Consider the following 14,110-nt stretch of genomic DNA (forward strand, 5'->3'; position numbering starts at 1 on the left):
CCTGCCTCAGCTTCCCAAGTCGCTGGAATTACAGGCATGTGCCACCTTGCCCAGCTAGGTTGCAACTGTCAATACAAACCTTCACTGAACTCAATCATGAAAGTGAGAGGAAAATGAAAAGTTTTACATAATGTGATATCAACTTACAGAAAAGTCATCTTCAGTAAAAGTAACTAGGGAAGAAAGGTTAAAACAGCTATCTTGATATGAAAAACAAATATAACATATATAGAGGCTACACATTAGAACTACTTCATATACTCCTTTTTAAAAAAAAGATTAAGTTTACTTAACTTTATGAGTTATATAAAAGGACAATTAGACTTGATCCCTATTTCTGATATGATCTCTAATTTTGCAATCATCAACACCTTCAATATTGACTGGTGCACTGGTCAAAGTCAGGTGAGAACATTCTCCTTTTAGTCATAAGTCAGCAGGTGGAGGTATTTCTTCTAGTTTCTAACCAGTGGGCCCGAATAAACACACTTGTAAAAGCAAAGACTATCAGGTTGATCACTAAGTCCCAAACCCCCTGCTTTTCTAGAATAGAAACACTAGGAATAAAAATGATAGATGCTTCTTTGTATAATGACTAATAATGTTTTCAAGGGGTTTTGTGTGCATGTTTATGTCTTCTCCACCTTAAGAGGCAGAATCAAGAGTATAAATCCTTCAGAGAGTATAAATTCATCAGGCTATAGTCCATTTACTTTATTTCCTGGGTATTCTGTAGTCCTCATCACATAAAGGGTGATTACTTATAAAATTGATCTGAATGATATAATTTAGAAACAGGTCAGGTCGAATCATATGAATAACTGCCAATATTCAACCGTGTCTGACCCACAAAATGGCAATTTCACATTGTCAACCAAACATGGTTAAGGCGGTGTAATGTGGAGACTGAAAGCTTGGGTCCTGGGGCCAGACTCCTGGATGGAAAGCCCAGCTCTATCACTGATAGCTGGTGTTAACGGCTGACTCACGCACCTCACCCCGCTTCCCTCACCCACTGTCATAGTTTGTGTCTGGAATGTCTCAGAGGCCCACGTGTTAAAGATTCAGTCTCCAGATTAGTGCTCTGGGAATGTCATAGAACCTTTAAGCTCTGGAGCCTAATGGGAAGTCTTTAGGTCATTGGAAGTGTGGCCTTGAAGAGGACTGTGGGACTTCTGCCTCCCCTCTCTCTTTCTGATCATGAGGCGAGCAGTTTTGCTCCATTAAGTGGTCCTGCCAAGTGCTGCCTCAGTACAGGGCTACAAGTAATGAGGTCAAACGATTATGGGCCGAAACCTCTAAAGCTGTGCGCCAAAGTGAGCCCCTTCCAAGTCAATTATCTCAGGTATTTGTTATAATAGGAAGTTGACTAACACCACTACCCCAGATTCATGTGTTGAAATTCTAACTGTGGTAATGCCTCCTAAGATGACCTTTGTTTTTGTAGATAGGATCTTTGCAACTGTATTCAAGTTCAAATAAGATCATCAGGATGGGCTGTAATAAATAACTGATGTCCTTCTGAAAAGGGGAAATGTAGACACAGAGACAATAATATAAAGGGAGAAAATAATATAAAGAGACACTGGTAGAAGTTGGCCATCCACAAGCCAAGGACAGATCCCTGAAACAGATTCTTTCCTCATAGACTTCAGAATGACCAACCAACCTGCTGACATCTTGATTTTGGAAATCTGGCCTTCAACTCTAGGATGATAAACTTTTGTTAAGCAGCCCTAGAAAATCAGTGCAGTTGGTAACATTAGTGCAGCTGGCAACTTAACTTCTTAGAGTTTCTGTTTATTGTCATCAAAATGTGGATAATAATGGTACCTACATTCCTGGCGCTGTTAGTCTGAATTTGGTGCCTGTAGAACAGTGACTGACATATAGTGAATGCTCAACCAATACTACTTAGTATTGGTCTTAAACTTTGGGTCAGGATCCACGAAATCCCACATTACCTTCCAAGAATGTTGTGTAGCAACCTAGAACAGCTGGGTGACCTGAGAAGCTTAGGATCCTCCAATCCTTCAAAAACTATGAAGTAGGATATAAAAATATTAGAAATGGTCTGGAATTCTCAGAGTCTACAAGTATGATATAACACACACATACACACACATTTATGTCATCCTCCTTCCTCCTTAGAAGGCATCCTTAGTGACCAAGGTAAAAAAAGATAACACTGTTCATGGATAATGTACTGAGTGACATAATTATTTCATTTTTGAGTTGCATAGTTTCCTTTTAATCTAATGTTTTACTCTTTTTATTTATTTTTCCTATGTAGGGCCTTGCCCATGTTAGGCAAGCACACTATTACTAAGCTGCATTCCCAGCCCTAATCTAATGCTTAACTTTTTGCGGGGTGAGGGAGGGATACCAGGGATCAAACTCAGGGGTACTAGAATCACTGAGCCACATCCCCAGCCCTATTTTGTATTTTATTAGAGTTGATTAGTGCTTCAATTTTGCTGAGGCTGGTTTTGAACTTGTGATCCTCCTGCTTCAGCCTTCCAAGCTATTGGGATAATGCATAACTTCTGACCAATGTACACTGGTTATTTTGTACAAATGATTTTAAGACTGATAAAATAAAAGTTGTTATTTAAAATTTTTGTGGTACTTTCTATACAAAATATAAATACATTTTAATTTTATTAGTGTATAACCTAAACCATACACATGCAATTTTTGAGCACCGTCATAAAATGAAAACAACAAAATGGTTACAGGTAACCATTTTTAAAAGAATTTCTACTCTCTACTAACTATTAGGGCCTTCTAACAGATAACTGAAAGAAGACTTCATTCACACAGAATGCTACTCCTGAGAGGAGAATACACAGTAGCCATACTGGAGTGTCAAGAATAGTGTAGTTATTGGCACCAGAAATTAAAAGAACAAACCCATGTTTAAAACTGACTGTATCTTCAATGGTCTTAGAACTCATGATTGACTAATTTACTATGACTGCTACTAAAGGAAAGCTGAGGTGTGATTCATAAGAACAGCCATTACTTTAAAACAAGAATTGAATTTTTATAGAATGGGCTGGTTAATGGTACAGGCCTTTTAAATAATGATCTTAGAAAACTCATGAAACTATAGAGAATCATGATTACAATGCAGTCATCTTTACTTACCGTTAAGAACAAGTTCTCTGGTTGTTCCAAAAGAAGAGATAAGAAAGAATTCCATAGAGCATTTGCACCTCTGCTTTTTGTTTTGGATTTTCGGTTCATAAATCAAATCATGTTTACTTGGAAAGAAAAAGAAACCATAAACATTCTTTTCTCTCCATCCATTTTCTATACTTCTACCTTGAATTTTCAAAGATTTAACTGAAAATTGCTGATACCTATTATTATTATTTTATTATTAAGCCCCTGTATCATGACGGACATTTTCAATTGTCATGAAATCTTGAGTTCTACCAGGAATCTGTAGGGCTCACTTGGAGAGTGGTGGCGGTGAGGAATGTCTGTGTATTCCATCACTTTCGGATTCTACTCCTAAAGTCCATCATGACTTCAAATTTTGAGGGCTTAAAGAACAAGGATAAGCTTTGCATACTAACAGAGCTGAAACCTGACTTATCTCCTTTCCACACCTTTACATCTTCCAAAGCAAAAACATATATTTAAAAATGAACTTGAACCCCATAACCAGCCTGATAGTTCTAACTGCATTTTGTTCAAGGCCAGCTGTCCTCCCAGAAGGATTCAATTCTAACAATTTAAACAATCATTCATTCTGCATGAATGGATGAGAAGGTCTTTAAAAATATAAGAAGTAGGGTGTGTTGGTGCACACCTGTACTCCAGCTACCTGGGAAAATGAGATAGGAGGGTCACAAGTTTGAAGTTAGCCCCAGCAACTTAGCAAGACCCTGTCTCAAAATAAAAAATAAAAAGGGCTGGGGATGTTAATCAGTGGATAAGTTCCCCGGGGTTTAATCCCCCTTTCCCCTCGAAATGTGAGAAGCAAGTATATATCCTTTTTAAACCTTTTAAGAAATATTCTTGAATTCTGTAATGGAGACTGGTATATAAAAGTTGTTGAATTGGATTTCAAAAAATTCAACCTATATAAAAGGTGATAAGATTTTTTTCGGTATATCATACATTCTTTACTAGAAGAACTTTCACTGAAAACTCTTTATAATATGGATTCCACAACAGGAACAAAGGCCCCAATTCTAGACTATTCTTTATACTTATTAACCATGTGCTAAATATGAGAATTCAAATATTTTCATATTTAATTAAACTTCATCTTCAAATAATAAGGCATTAAAAAATACTCTTACCTTTAAAAACAAAAAATATAAATATGATAGTAAGTACTGTCATTAAAAAACCATTTTTCAAGCAGAAAAAAAAACTAACAATGTTGAGTTTTTGAAAGTGTTTTGTTCTGATGTCACTTAAGTGACAAGCAAAAGAAAGGCCAAAAAAAAAAAAAAAAATCAAAGGAGGGAAAGAAAAGAATGGAGGAAGGAGGTAAGAAAGAATAAAAAGGCAGGCAGGATACAATATCTCATTTTTTAATGAAATACTAGTTTAAAATTTGGAACTATTGCTGAACAAAATTTTAAATAATTGTCATTATGTCCTAAGCCTGGGATTGGCAAACTTTTTCTATAAAGAGCCAGATAGTACATATGTTAGGTTTTGGGAGCTATATGATCTGTGTTCCAACTACTCAACTCTGACAGTGCAGTATGGGGAGCCAAAGCCAATACACTGTCCAGCGGGCACGGCTGAGTTCCAGTTTAGCTTTATTTACAGATACAGGTGGTGGGCTGCACTAGGCTTGCAGGCCATAGTTTGTAAACCCCTGACCTAGACTCTAGTTTAAACGGTGTCCTTCCAAACTTCTGGAGCCGGTCAACAGTCACCAGTGTCACAGAGAAAGTTTAGTTAGCTCCTCTCAGTTCCTCTGAAGATCAAGGCCTTGGGATTTCTGTTCATCCACCAAAAAGGTTAGCAAAGCACTTATTCTTTTAAGTACAGATAATCTATGGATTTCTCTATGAGGTACTTCAACTTAGTGATACTGTTACCAGCTGCTTCTGGTGATGAGCATTTTACCATTACATGCTGACTCTGTGTTCTTTCTCTTTCTTTTCAGAAACGGGAAGTTGAGTAGCCAAATTCTGAAAAATCTATATGATCTCCCGTGAAGCTATATAAAAACGCAAGGGATTCAAAAGCTGCTGGGTTGTTTGATAACAAGTGGCTACCCAGGAATCAGGCAGAAAGAAGGGCCATCCTTCACAAAAGCACAGAATCTGCCAACAGCATCTGTCCCCTCTGAGACACTGTCCCCTGGGATTTTGCTTATCTTACTACTGAAAGAAAAAGTTCTGTCTGCAAGTTTACGAAAAGAAACAATCAGATAGTGAAGAAAATTCAGAGAAAATAAAATATTACAACATTTAAGATAATTTATAGGTTGCAAGGGTGGGTTCATATTAGAGTTTTTAAACATTACATATAATATCGAAATATATTACTCAGATAATCGAAAATGAAGGAAGAATCACTAGGAGAGAAATTTAAAGTTTCTCTCAGGAAACCCAGTGTGGTCACGTAGATTACCATTTCGCTTAGAGTTGGCACTTCCAACCTTCCACCTGTGTGGGGTACACTTCCCCACACCTTTACTTTGGGAATGGTCAGGTTTGCTTTGGGGCATGCAATGCTAACAGAGTGAGATCAAAGGGTTGAGGAACTCTTGTACCAAGGACCTGTGTTTTTGTGCTTCTGCCATCCCTACCAGCAAAGTGAGCCTCTGCTTGCCTCTTTTCTAAAAAGGATGGGGTACAGGTAGAGCATGACCACTCTGTTAGGCCTCAGCTGAATTAGCTGACTACTGGGGAACCCACAGATAAAGGAGATAAATAAGCAGTCATTGCTATAGGCCCCTGATGCTCTGTATCATTTGTTATCCAGCATTCTCACAGCTTATATTTACCAAGGTCTCTTCTAAGCAGAATGAACAATCTATCATCTATCAAGCATTCTTTTTTTTTTTTTTCTTAAGCCAGGCTCTTGCTAAGTTGCTGAGGCTGGTGGCTGGCTTTGAACTTGCAATCCTCCTGCCTCAGCCTCCTGAGTTGCTAGAATCACAGGTGTGCACCACCACATAGAGCACTCATTCATTTTTAATATAATTTCCATTTCAACCTAGGAACAGATTCTGGTAGCCCCAAAATGTATTTTACTTGACCCACCTGTTGCTGGGATATATACAATTTTTGTGTTTGTGTGTGTGTATGTATACTTGAACATACACACACACACAAACACACAAATTGTAGCATTTAAGGAAATTTAGGGATTTCACATAAAATGAATTTCCAGTTCTTCTGAAAAATTAAATTTGGCTACTCTGGCAGGATTCTGTGCCTTGCAGGTGGAGTGGTAACAATACACTGGAGCCGAGACGTGGGCTGTGTTGAGATGAGGCATCCATTCTTTAGCTTATTACCATTCCTGACATCTTCTCAACTTGGAAGCATTAATGTGGTTCCTATAGCCCCTGGGTTATTGCCTTCATCTTTATAATATTTAGGAGAAAAGCAAATATTTGTATTTTTCTTTTAAAACGAAATCTTAACTTACTAAATAATACTTTCTTAAAGCTCACCAAGCCATGAAATGAACTTGTGAAATATGTTTACTCTGAATATTACTCTTTTTGTAGTTTAATTACTTTGGATGAAAATTTGGGGTTATTCTGAACTAGCCCTTTGAACACTCATGTTCACGGACTTAAGAAAGGTTGGATGGCAAAGACTGAATAGAATCCTGGTCATTTTTGCCGGTTCTTTATGGATTCTGATTTAATTTTCTTTTTGCTCAGTGCCAATTAAAGACAATCAGAGCTGAAGCAGTGAACTTATTTTTGATGTAACTCAGGTGCCTTGACTTTTAATGACAGAAGGAAGAAAGGCTTCTGGGTAGTTTTGGTGAAGTGCCCCCCCCCCCCGTCCCATTATAGCTAAATGTGACAAGAATGATCCCTTTGAAGTCCAACAGCCACCAGCACACATATCCATTTGGCAAGTGCTCTGTTTGTTTCTCATTACCTGGAAAACAAGTTGTCAGGTGTTCCATCAGTGCTTCTTGGGTGACAGGTTTTCTTGCCGAGTTCATTGCCGATATTGCCAAGCAGAGGATTTCCCCAAGTGGAATAAACTGAGATTGACTGATGGGAGACATACTGATTGGTGATACATCACCTGCAGAAAGACAATTTTCAAGTAAGTGGTTCATTAAAACACCCAGTCATTTGTCACACACACACCTTCACACATACATGCCTGCCACCACTACCCTCTATTCCTTGGATTATGAATTATGAATACTATCAGCTCTGAACGCTGCAACTGGTTATGGCCACAGCCAATTCCACTCGGATGGTGGGACTTCCACACATGGTGGAAGCTCCTGAAGTATCAACAAATAAAACTTTCCTTTTAAGAACCTGAGATCTCATTTGAATCGACAGAGTCCTGAAAGTCTTGCAGCAGTGAGACTTTGAAGAATGATTTATGTTTTTATTAACTTGGAGCTGATTTATTTAATAACTGCCATTCCCATCTTCCCAAATGCATCCGTGGTAACTTGATGATTCATTCATTCAAATGCTGAGTGCCTTTATGGGTCACACATCTGTTGGGGCCTGGGAGCTGCAGATAGAAAGTGAGTAGGCTCCCTCCCCACAAACATCCCTGTCTGTGGTTTCCATTTAAGTGGAGGAGACAGACAGTAGGTCAAAGGTCACAATTCTAATTGACAGGGGCACAACAGAAGACTACTCAGAGCAGAGAGAGAAAGGTGGGAAGAGAAAGGCTGGGAGTGAGATGAGGCTCAAAGGTAGGAAGTTGTGCCAGGGATGTAGCTCAGTGGTAGAACACTTGCCTAGCATGTACAAGGCCCTGGGTTCAACCCCCAGCATTTCCAAAACAAAACAAAACACACATACAAAAAAATAAAAACAAAACAGGAAGTTGTAAAGTTATATCTAAGTATGTGCAATATGAATCCAGTACTAAGGAGTAGGAGGGTTCCTGGAGCTGGGAGGTGAGGAGGCCTTGGTGCTGGTAGGAGCTATAGTAGGTGTTTTCTGGGGAGGAGCAGACAAGGCAGACAGGGACATGAATAAAACCAAGAGGGGAGAGCAGAGCACTGGGGGCCTTCCTCCTATGAGGAATGGTGAGCCATGGGTGGAACTTAAGGAATGACAAAAGCAGATGGTACAGCAGAAACATGTGTGGGCGCCATATGGATGACGCCCGGAGAGAGCAAGACAGAGCAGATAATAATGCACTAGGAGACTATGGCCTCCTGCATGCATATGACCCCCAAAAGAAGTAATGAGAGCAGGAGACGCTGAAGACCCTGTATCAAAGAGGCCACGGATGGTGACTCTTAAAAGAGGTGTCGACCTGCAATGCAAATATCCATCTTCATTTAAAAAATTTTTACACCATAGTGTGGTGATTGTCAAGGAATGCTCCAGGGATCCCCAGAATTTTCTTTGAGATTCCAGGGGGCAGGAGTAACCCCAGCAAAGGGGGATGTTAGGGGAGCAGGGGAGTCTGCTCCTGACACCTGAGTGCCTCCTGGTTTATTCTTTGAGGTTCTCTAAGATGCCAATTGAAAAGAAGTCCTGTAGAAGGAAGGTGGCAGCTGGGAGGGCTGAGGCAGGAGAATCATGAGTTCAAAACCAGCCTCAGCAGAAATGAGGTGCTAAGCAACTCAGTGAGACCCTGTCTCTAAATAAAATACAAAATAGGGCTGGGGATGTGGCTCAGTGGTCGAGTGCTCCTGACGAGTATCCCTGAGTGTTCAATAGAAGGAAGGAAGGAAGGAAGGAAGGAAGGAAGGAAGGAAGGAAGGAAGGAAGGAAGGAAGGAAGGAAGGAAGGAAGGATGGAAGGAAGGAAGGAGCAGCATACATATCTATGAGTTCCTATCTTATCTCCCACATGTATTTACATGAGCTCTCCCTTTTTGCTTTTTAAGCATGATTTCTCATGTCACAAGCTACTGTGGCTGGCCAGAACTGAAAGCAGGGTGAGATTGTGGGTGCTCTAGGATGGACCAGATCACCGTCTTCACTGTCACTTAAAGCTGTGCATAACCACAACCCCTTGCTTGGAGGACTGTACAGTGGTCCTCTGAGAGAACCAGAACCTGCTTGGATGGACTAGAAGGAAAATGGTTTGATGGACAAAACCAGGTGACAGAGTTGGAGATCACCATTTGTGGGGATATTCCAGCACGTGCATCAGACAGGGCAGTAGGACAGTGTTCAAGTTTGAGGTCTGAACCCCTGCCAAGCCCAGCTCCTTCCCCTTCCCTGTGTCACAGGAGGCTCCACCAGCTCTGTTGTGGCTCCACTCTCTGCAAGACGGATATGAGAAGAGGAATAGTACACTGTTTCAATGGCCAAAGGAAGAGAGAAATACCCAAATTCAGAAAAGGAGAAGGTCCACGAAGATAAAAATCAGCAGAAACCAGAACTGATCTAACTTAGAACTCACAGACTTCTGAGACGTAAGTGTGACAAAGAGAAGCCCTCTGCAAAAGTCCTACAGTATTTGGTGGGAGAACAGCAGATGGAAACTATCACATAGAATTTGGGGCTGTTACTGAGGATGTGAGCTTTGCTCAATGACTGGGAAAGCTCAATTCACACTGAAGATTCAAAAAATGACATAATCATGTGGGTCAGGCCCATCTGAGTGGGCAGGTTTGCCACTGCCCAGAACCATGTATTTCAACCTTTTAAAAGAATTGGTGTGGCCTGGTGTGGTGGTGCACACCTGTAATCCCAGTGGCTCATGAGGCTGAGATAGGAGGATCTCGAGACCAAAGCCATCCTTAGCAATGGCGAGGACCTAGAAAATAATTTCTTCTGATGGAGTATAAAAACAAGATGACATGGAGATATTTAAGCATCCAAATTCCATCTTTCTTCTATACCCTGTGATTGAAATAAGCAGGTTGAAAGATTTCCTGATTGTGTATGGGTTGCAAGAGGAAATTTCTCTTTAAAAAAGGAAATGACGATTAGCAAAATTAACACGTTACATCATGCAAGTCCTTGTGTTTTTGGCTGAAACTATTTGCTTAGTTTCACTGCATCTTCTTGGTTAATTTCTGTTCATGTACAGCAGCCAACCATAAGAAGCAGCATGCTTTCAGTGTGTCAGAATCGCATGTGCTCTGGAAAAGCTCATAATTATGAATACATGCAATAACTTTGAACTCAGGGTATAGAACGAAAATGGAATTTGGATGCTTAAATATCTCCATGTCATCTTGTTTTTATACTCCATCATGAGGACTTATTTTCTACCTCCTTCCCATCCCCCTCCTCCATCAGCAATCCTATCTCCTCTACATCCAAATCTTCCTGGACCTGTTCCCTCTATTCCATCTCCAGGGTTAACAACCCCCGACCCTGTCCACTGGCACCTCAACTCCAAACTGGCTGGTGACAATGTCTCAGTGATGCCCAGCCTTCCTTCCTGCTCCTGACACAGAGCAGCCAGGGTCCTCTTGGGAAAACATAAAACAGGCCACTCTCCTGCATATAACCTTCCAGTGACTGCCTACTGCCTGTGGAGGGAAATCGGAACTCCTCACTAGACCTGCAAGGGTCTGCGGGGTCTGCATCTGTTCATCTGGGACACCTGTCTGCACACCATCTCCCTTTCCATCCCATGCGCACAACCTCCTCTCTTCTTTGAACATACCAGGCTTTTTCTGAACTCAGGCAAAGCCTTTTTAATTTTTGTGCTCTTAGCCTGGGATGTTCCTCAGACAGACCTTGTCAGGATTGGCTCCTTCTCCTTCTTTAGGTCTCAGGTGAAACATCATGTCCTCATGATGTTTCTGTAGTACGGGGGATTGAACCCAGGACCTTGCACATGCTAGGCGAGTACTCCATTATGCAACCATGTCTGCAGTTCTGGGACGGAGCCCTTTCTTGACCACTATATAAGTTTGCCACTGCCCAGAACCATGTATTTCAACCTTTTAAAAGAAGTGGTGTGGCCTGGTGTGGTGGTGCACTGTGTCCATTCTCTGAATGTGTGTGTGTATGCATGTGTTTACTATTTTTCCATCTGTCTCTCCCACTAGCATGTAAGCTCCATGACAAGGATATGATCGCCACATTTCCTGGTTCTGACAATAAAGCAGTACTGACACTGGACACCCCATACGGCTGTTGAATGAATGAATAACCATTTTATAACAGTATAATTCAAGGAATTTCTGGGGGGGCATTTTAAAGGCTAGTGGTTTTATTAATATTTTCTGCTAAATAATTTCAAAAGAGACCAAATATACTTAACCAGGCAATTTTTAAGACTCTCCCAGATTCATTTCATCAATAGTTTCCCAAACACAGTAGTTACCACAGAAAAAAAAAAGTTGAGTAAGATTTAGAACATGTATTAAAAATCCATATTAAAGAAATCATAGGTATCTCTCGACATGTAACACATGCAAGTTTACCAAGATTTTCTGTGGATCTTATACAAACCTATTTAATGAACCAACTAGTCATCTTAAAATGTGCTAATAGAAAATTCTTCCAATAACTAGATCACTTTTATTTCTTCAAATAAGAGACTGTAAATACTGCTACAATAACTTTGGTCAGCATAATCTAGGAAATTACCAATTTACAGCATTTTGCATGAATTATTAATTATAACTTACTGTCAATAATTTTTAGAATGGATTTTTCTAATGTTAGGATGAGTTCTGAACACACTCATAAAGCTAACTACAAGCTCACAGGTACTTTGTAGGCTAATGAAGTCTTTCTAAACTGTTCTCATTCTGTGCTACTGCACTAAAAAAATTGGAGCAAATATGTTTTATTTTAGCTTTATTTTCTTACAAACATCCATGTAAGTACAGTCCTCGGGGGACATTTGCTAAATCTAGGCTAATTCAGATAACACCAAACACAGTGCTTTGTACTAAGTAAGCATTCAATAAACTTCTAAGTGGACTTAAGAGTGCAGAAGGACATGAAAATACAACACTAGGAAGTGAACTTACATTTTTTTGGTACTGGGGATTGAACCCAGGAGTGCTTAACCACTGAGCTATGCTCCCATCCCCTTTTATATGTATTTATTTGTTTGTTTATTTTTGATACCAGGGATTGAACTCAGGGTCAGTTAGCACTGAGCCACATGCCCAGCAACACTGAGTTGCTTAGGGCCTCAATAAGTTGCTGAAGCCGGCTTTGAACTCGAGATCCTCCTGCCTCAGCCTCCTGAGCCACTGGAATTACAGGCATGCGCCACTCTGCCTGGCTATGTTTTTATTTAGAGACAGGATCCACTCGGTTGCTTAGGGACTTGCTAAACTGCTGAGATTGGCCTAGACTTTGCCGTTCTCCTGCCTGAGTCTTTAGAGCTGCTGGGATTATAGTCATGTGCCACGCCCAGCTAAATTTAGGTTTTAAGAGCATTTAATGTTTAAAACAGGTCACTGAAAATTTGGACACTGCTTTCCGGTAAAGTGCTTTGGCAGCTGATCTGCATGAGAAGCAAGATAATTATTGGGGTGGGTCATGAGTGGAGTGAAAGATGGATCCCTCCACGAGAGGAAGGAGAGAGGGCATGCACAGCATGCAGCAGCATGCTGAGCCTGAGGAGCTGTGCGTGCTGGGGGCTCAGCTAGAGCAGGCTGATGGTAAAGTGCAAAGAAAAGCTGAGGCCAGATCTTGGCAGACCAGGAGGCTTAGATCTTATTTTTGATGATCATAGGACACCACCCATGTTGTGATATAGAGGAATCACATGACCTATTTGCTTGAGAAAATCCCTCTGGAGTAACTGTGGAGACCAAACTGATGACAGCTACCTCTGTTCACACAACTGCCGACGAGGGCCTGAGACAACAAGTGGAAATCCTGCAGATGCCAACTTGCTCTGCCTCATTATCTACAGCTAGTCATTTCTACCTGGAGAAATATTATCTGGCACATCCATTTTTACTACTTAAACCCCTACATCTATTTTCCCTTTGAGCATTTGGCCAGTTATTTTAGTTGCAATTTTTATTTTTTTTTAATCTAGCACATAATTTATCCTTTCAAGAAATACCTGAATGGCTATTATGTATCAAATACTTGTAGGCACTCAAATTCCAAAATTATTCCTATATCATCCTATATGTGGGTTTAGAAAAAGTACTGTATTCTATGAATGCTATTTTTGTCCTTTTCAGTCATGAATTCAGGTTCTCTGTACTCCCAACCTTTGCATTGGAGGGAGAATAACACAACTCTTAAGATGTGACTTCCAAGGTAATGAACATTCATTCCCTCTGGGATGAGATCCATCTTTCCAAAAGATACCTACTAAAAAAAAGCAAAAAGTCTATTTCATCTTGAAGTATTCATCTTCATGTAACTATGTAAGAAAAGGAAAGCCATAATTTTCCCAAGTGAACTGTATCATAATAAATGACATTCTTGAAGGCACCCCAACATCCATCTTCCATCTTAGCCTTCTTTCACTAATCTGTGCTTTACCCCCGCCCCAAGTTTGCATTTAGTATTAATTATGTTGTTTTCCTGTTTATTTTTAGGTACTGTTTTTCACGGTAAATGTTAATCTATAATCTGTGCTGAACCTCTGACTCTAATGAAGTTCATATACCAAAATAACCTGGTTACAAATATGATCCTGAAACGGTACTAAATTATAATTGAGAAATTCCCAATATAAGAAAGCATGCAAGAGATATGCTGATAAGAACCCAGAATCTTAAAAAAAAAAAATACAATTACCCACTCTGTGCCCATTTCCTCATCTGTAAAATGAGGGTTTGGATGAAATTATTTCAAAGATTCCTTCAAACTCCAAAGTCCCATGATCCTGAATCAATGCAGCAGAATTCTGGCAGAAAATCATAATAAGGTACTTGTGTCCAGTTCTATTTCCATGTTTTTTGGGGAAAATATTTTAATCTCATTTGAGCTGAAAATTTAAAAGAAATGGCTAACTATACTAGCTATTATTTTTTTCCCTTATAATAAAGGCTTCTTTCTA

At 40.0% G+C, this 14,110-nt stretch overlaps 1 protein-coding gene across 9 annotated transcripts in view; it reads right to left on the reverse strand.

The window, feature by feature from the left end:
• The window catches only part of Stox2 (storkhead box 2), a 222,609-nt gene that overhangs the window by 13,041 nt on the left and 195,458 nt on the right, over positions 1–14,110 (reverse strand). For 7 of the 9 annotated variants that reach the window (XM_048791917.1, XM_048791922.1, XM_015486171.2 and 4 more), the window contains one exon: positions 7,104–7,256. In XM_048791917.1, the coding sequence (XP_048647874.1) occupies positions 7,104–7,256 (153 nt within the window). Of the gene's footprint in view, positions 1–1,964; positions 1,986–3,150; positions 3,267–7,103; positions 7,257–14,110 lie in introns of those variants that run through there. The other 2 variants (XM_048791923.1, XM_048791924.1) reach the window with 2 other exon arrangements.

This window comes from Marmota marmota, unplaced genomic scaffold (assembly GCF_001458135.2).
Source record: "Marmota marmota marmota unplaced genomic scaffold, marMar, whole genome shotgun sequence".
Classification (NCBI taxonomy): domain Eukaryota; kingdom Metazoa; phylum Chordata; class Mammalia; order Rodentia; family Sciuridae; genus Marmota; species Marmota marmota.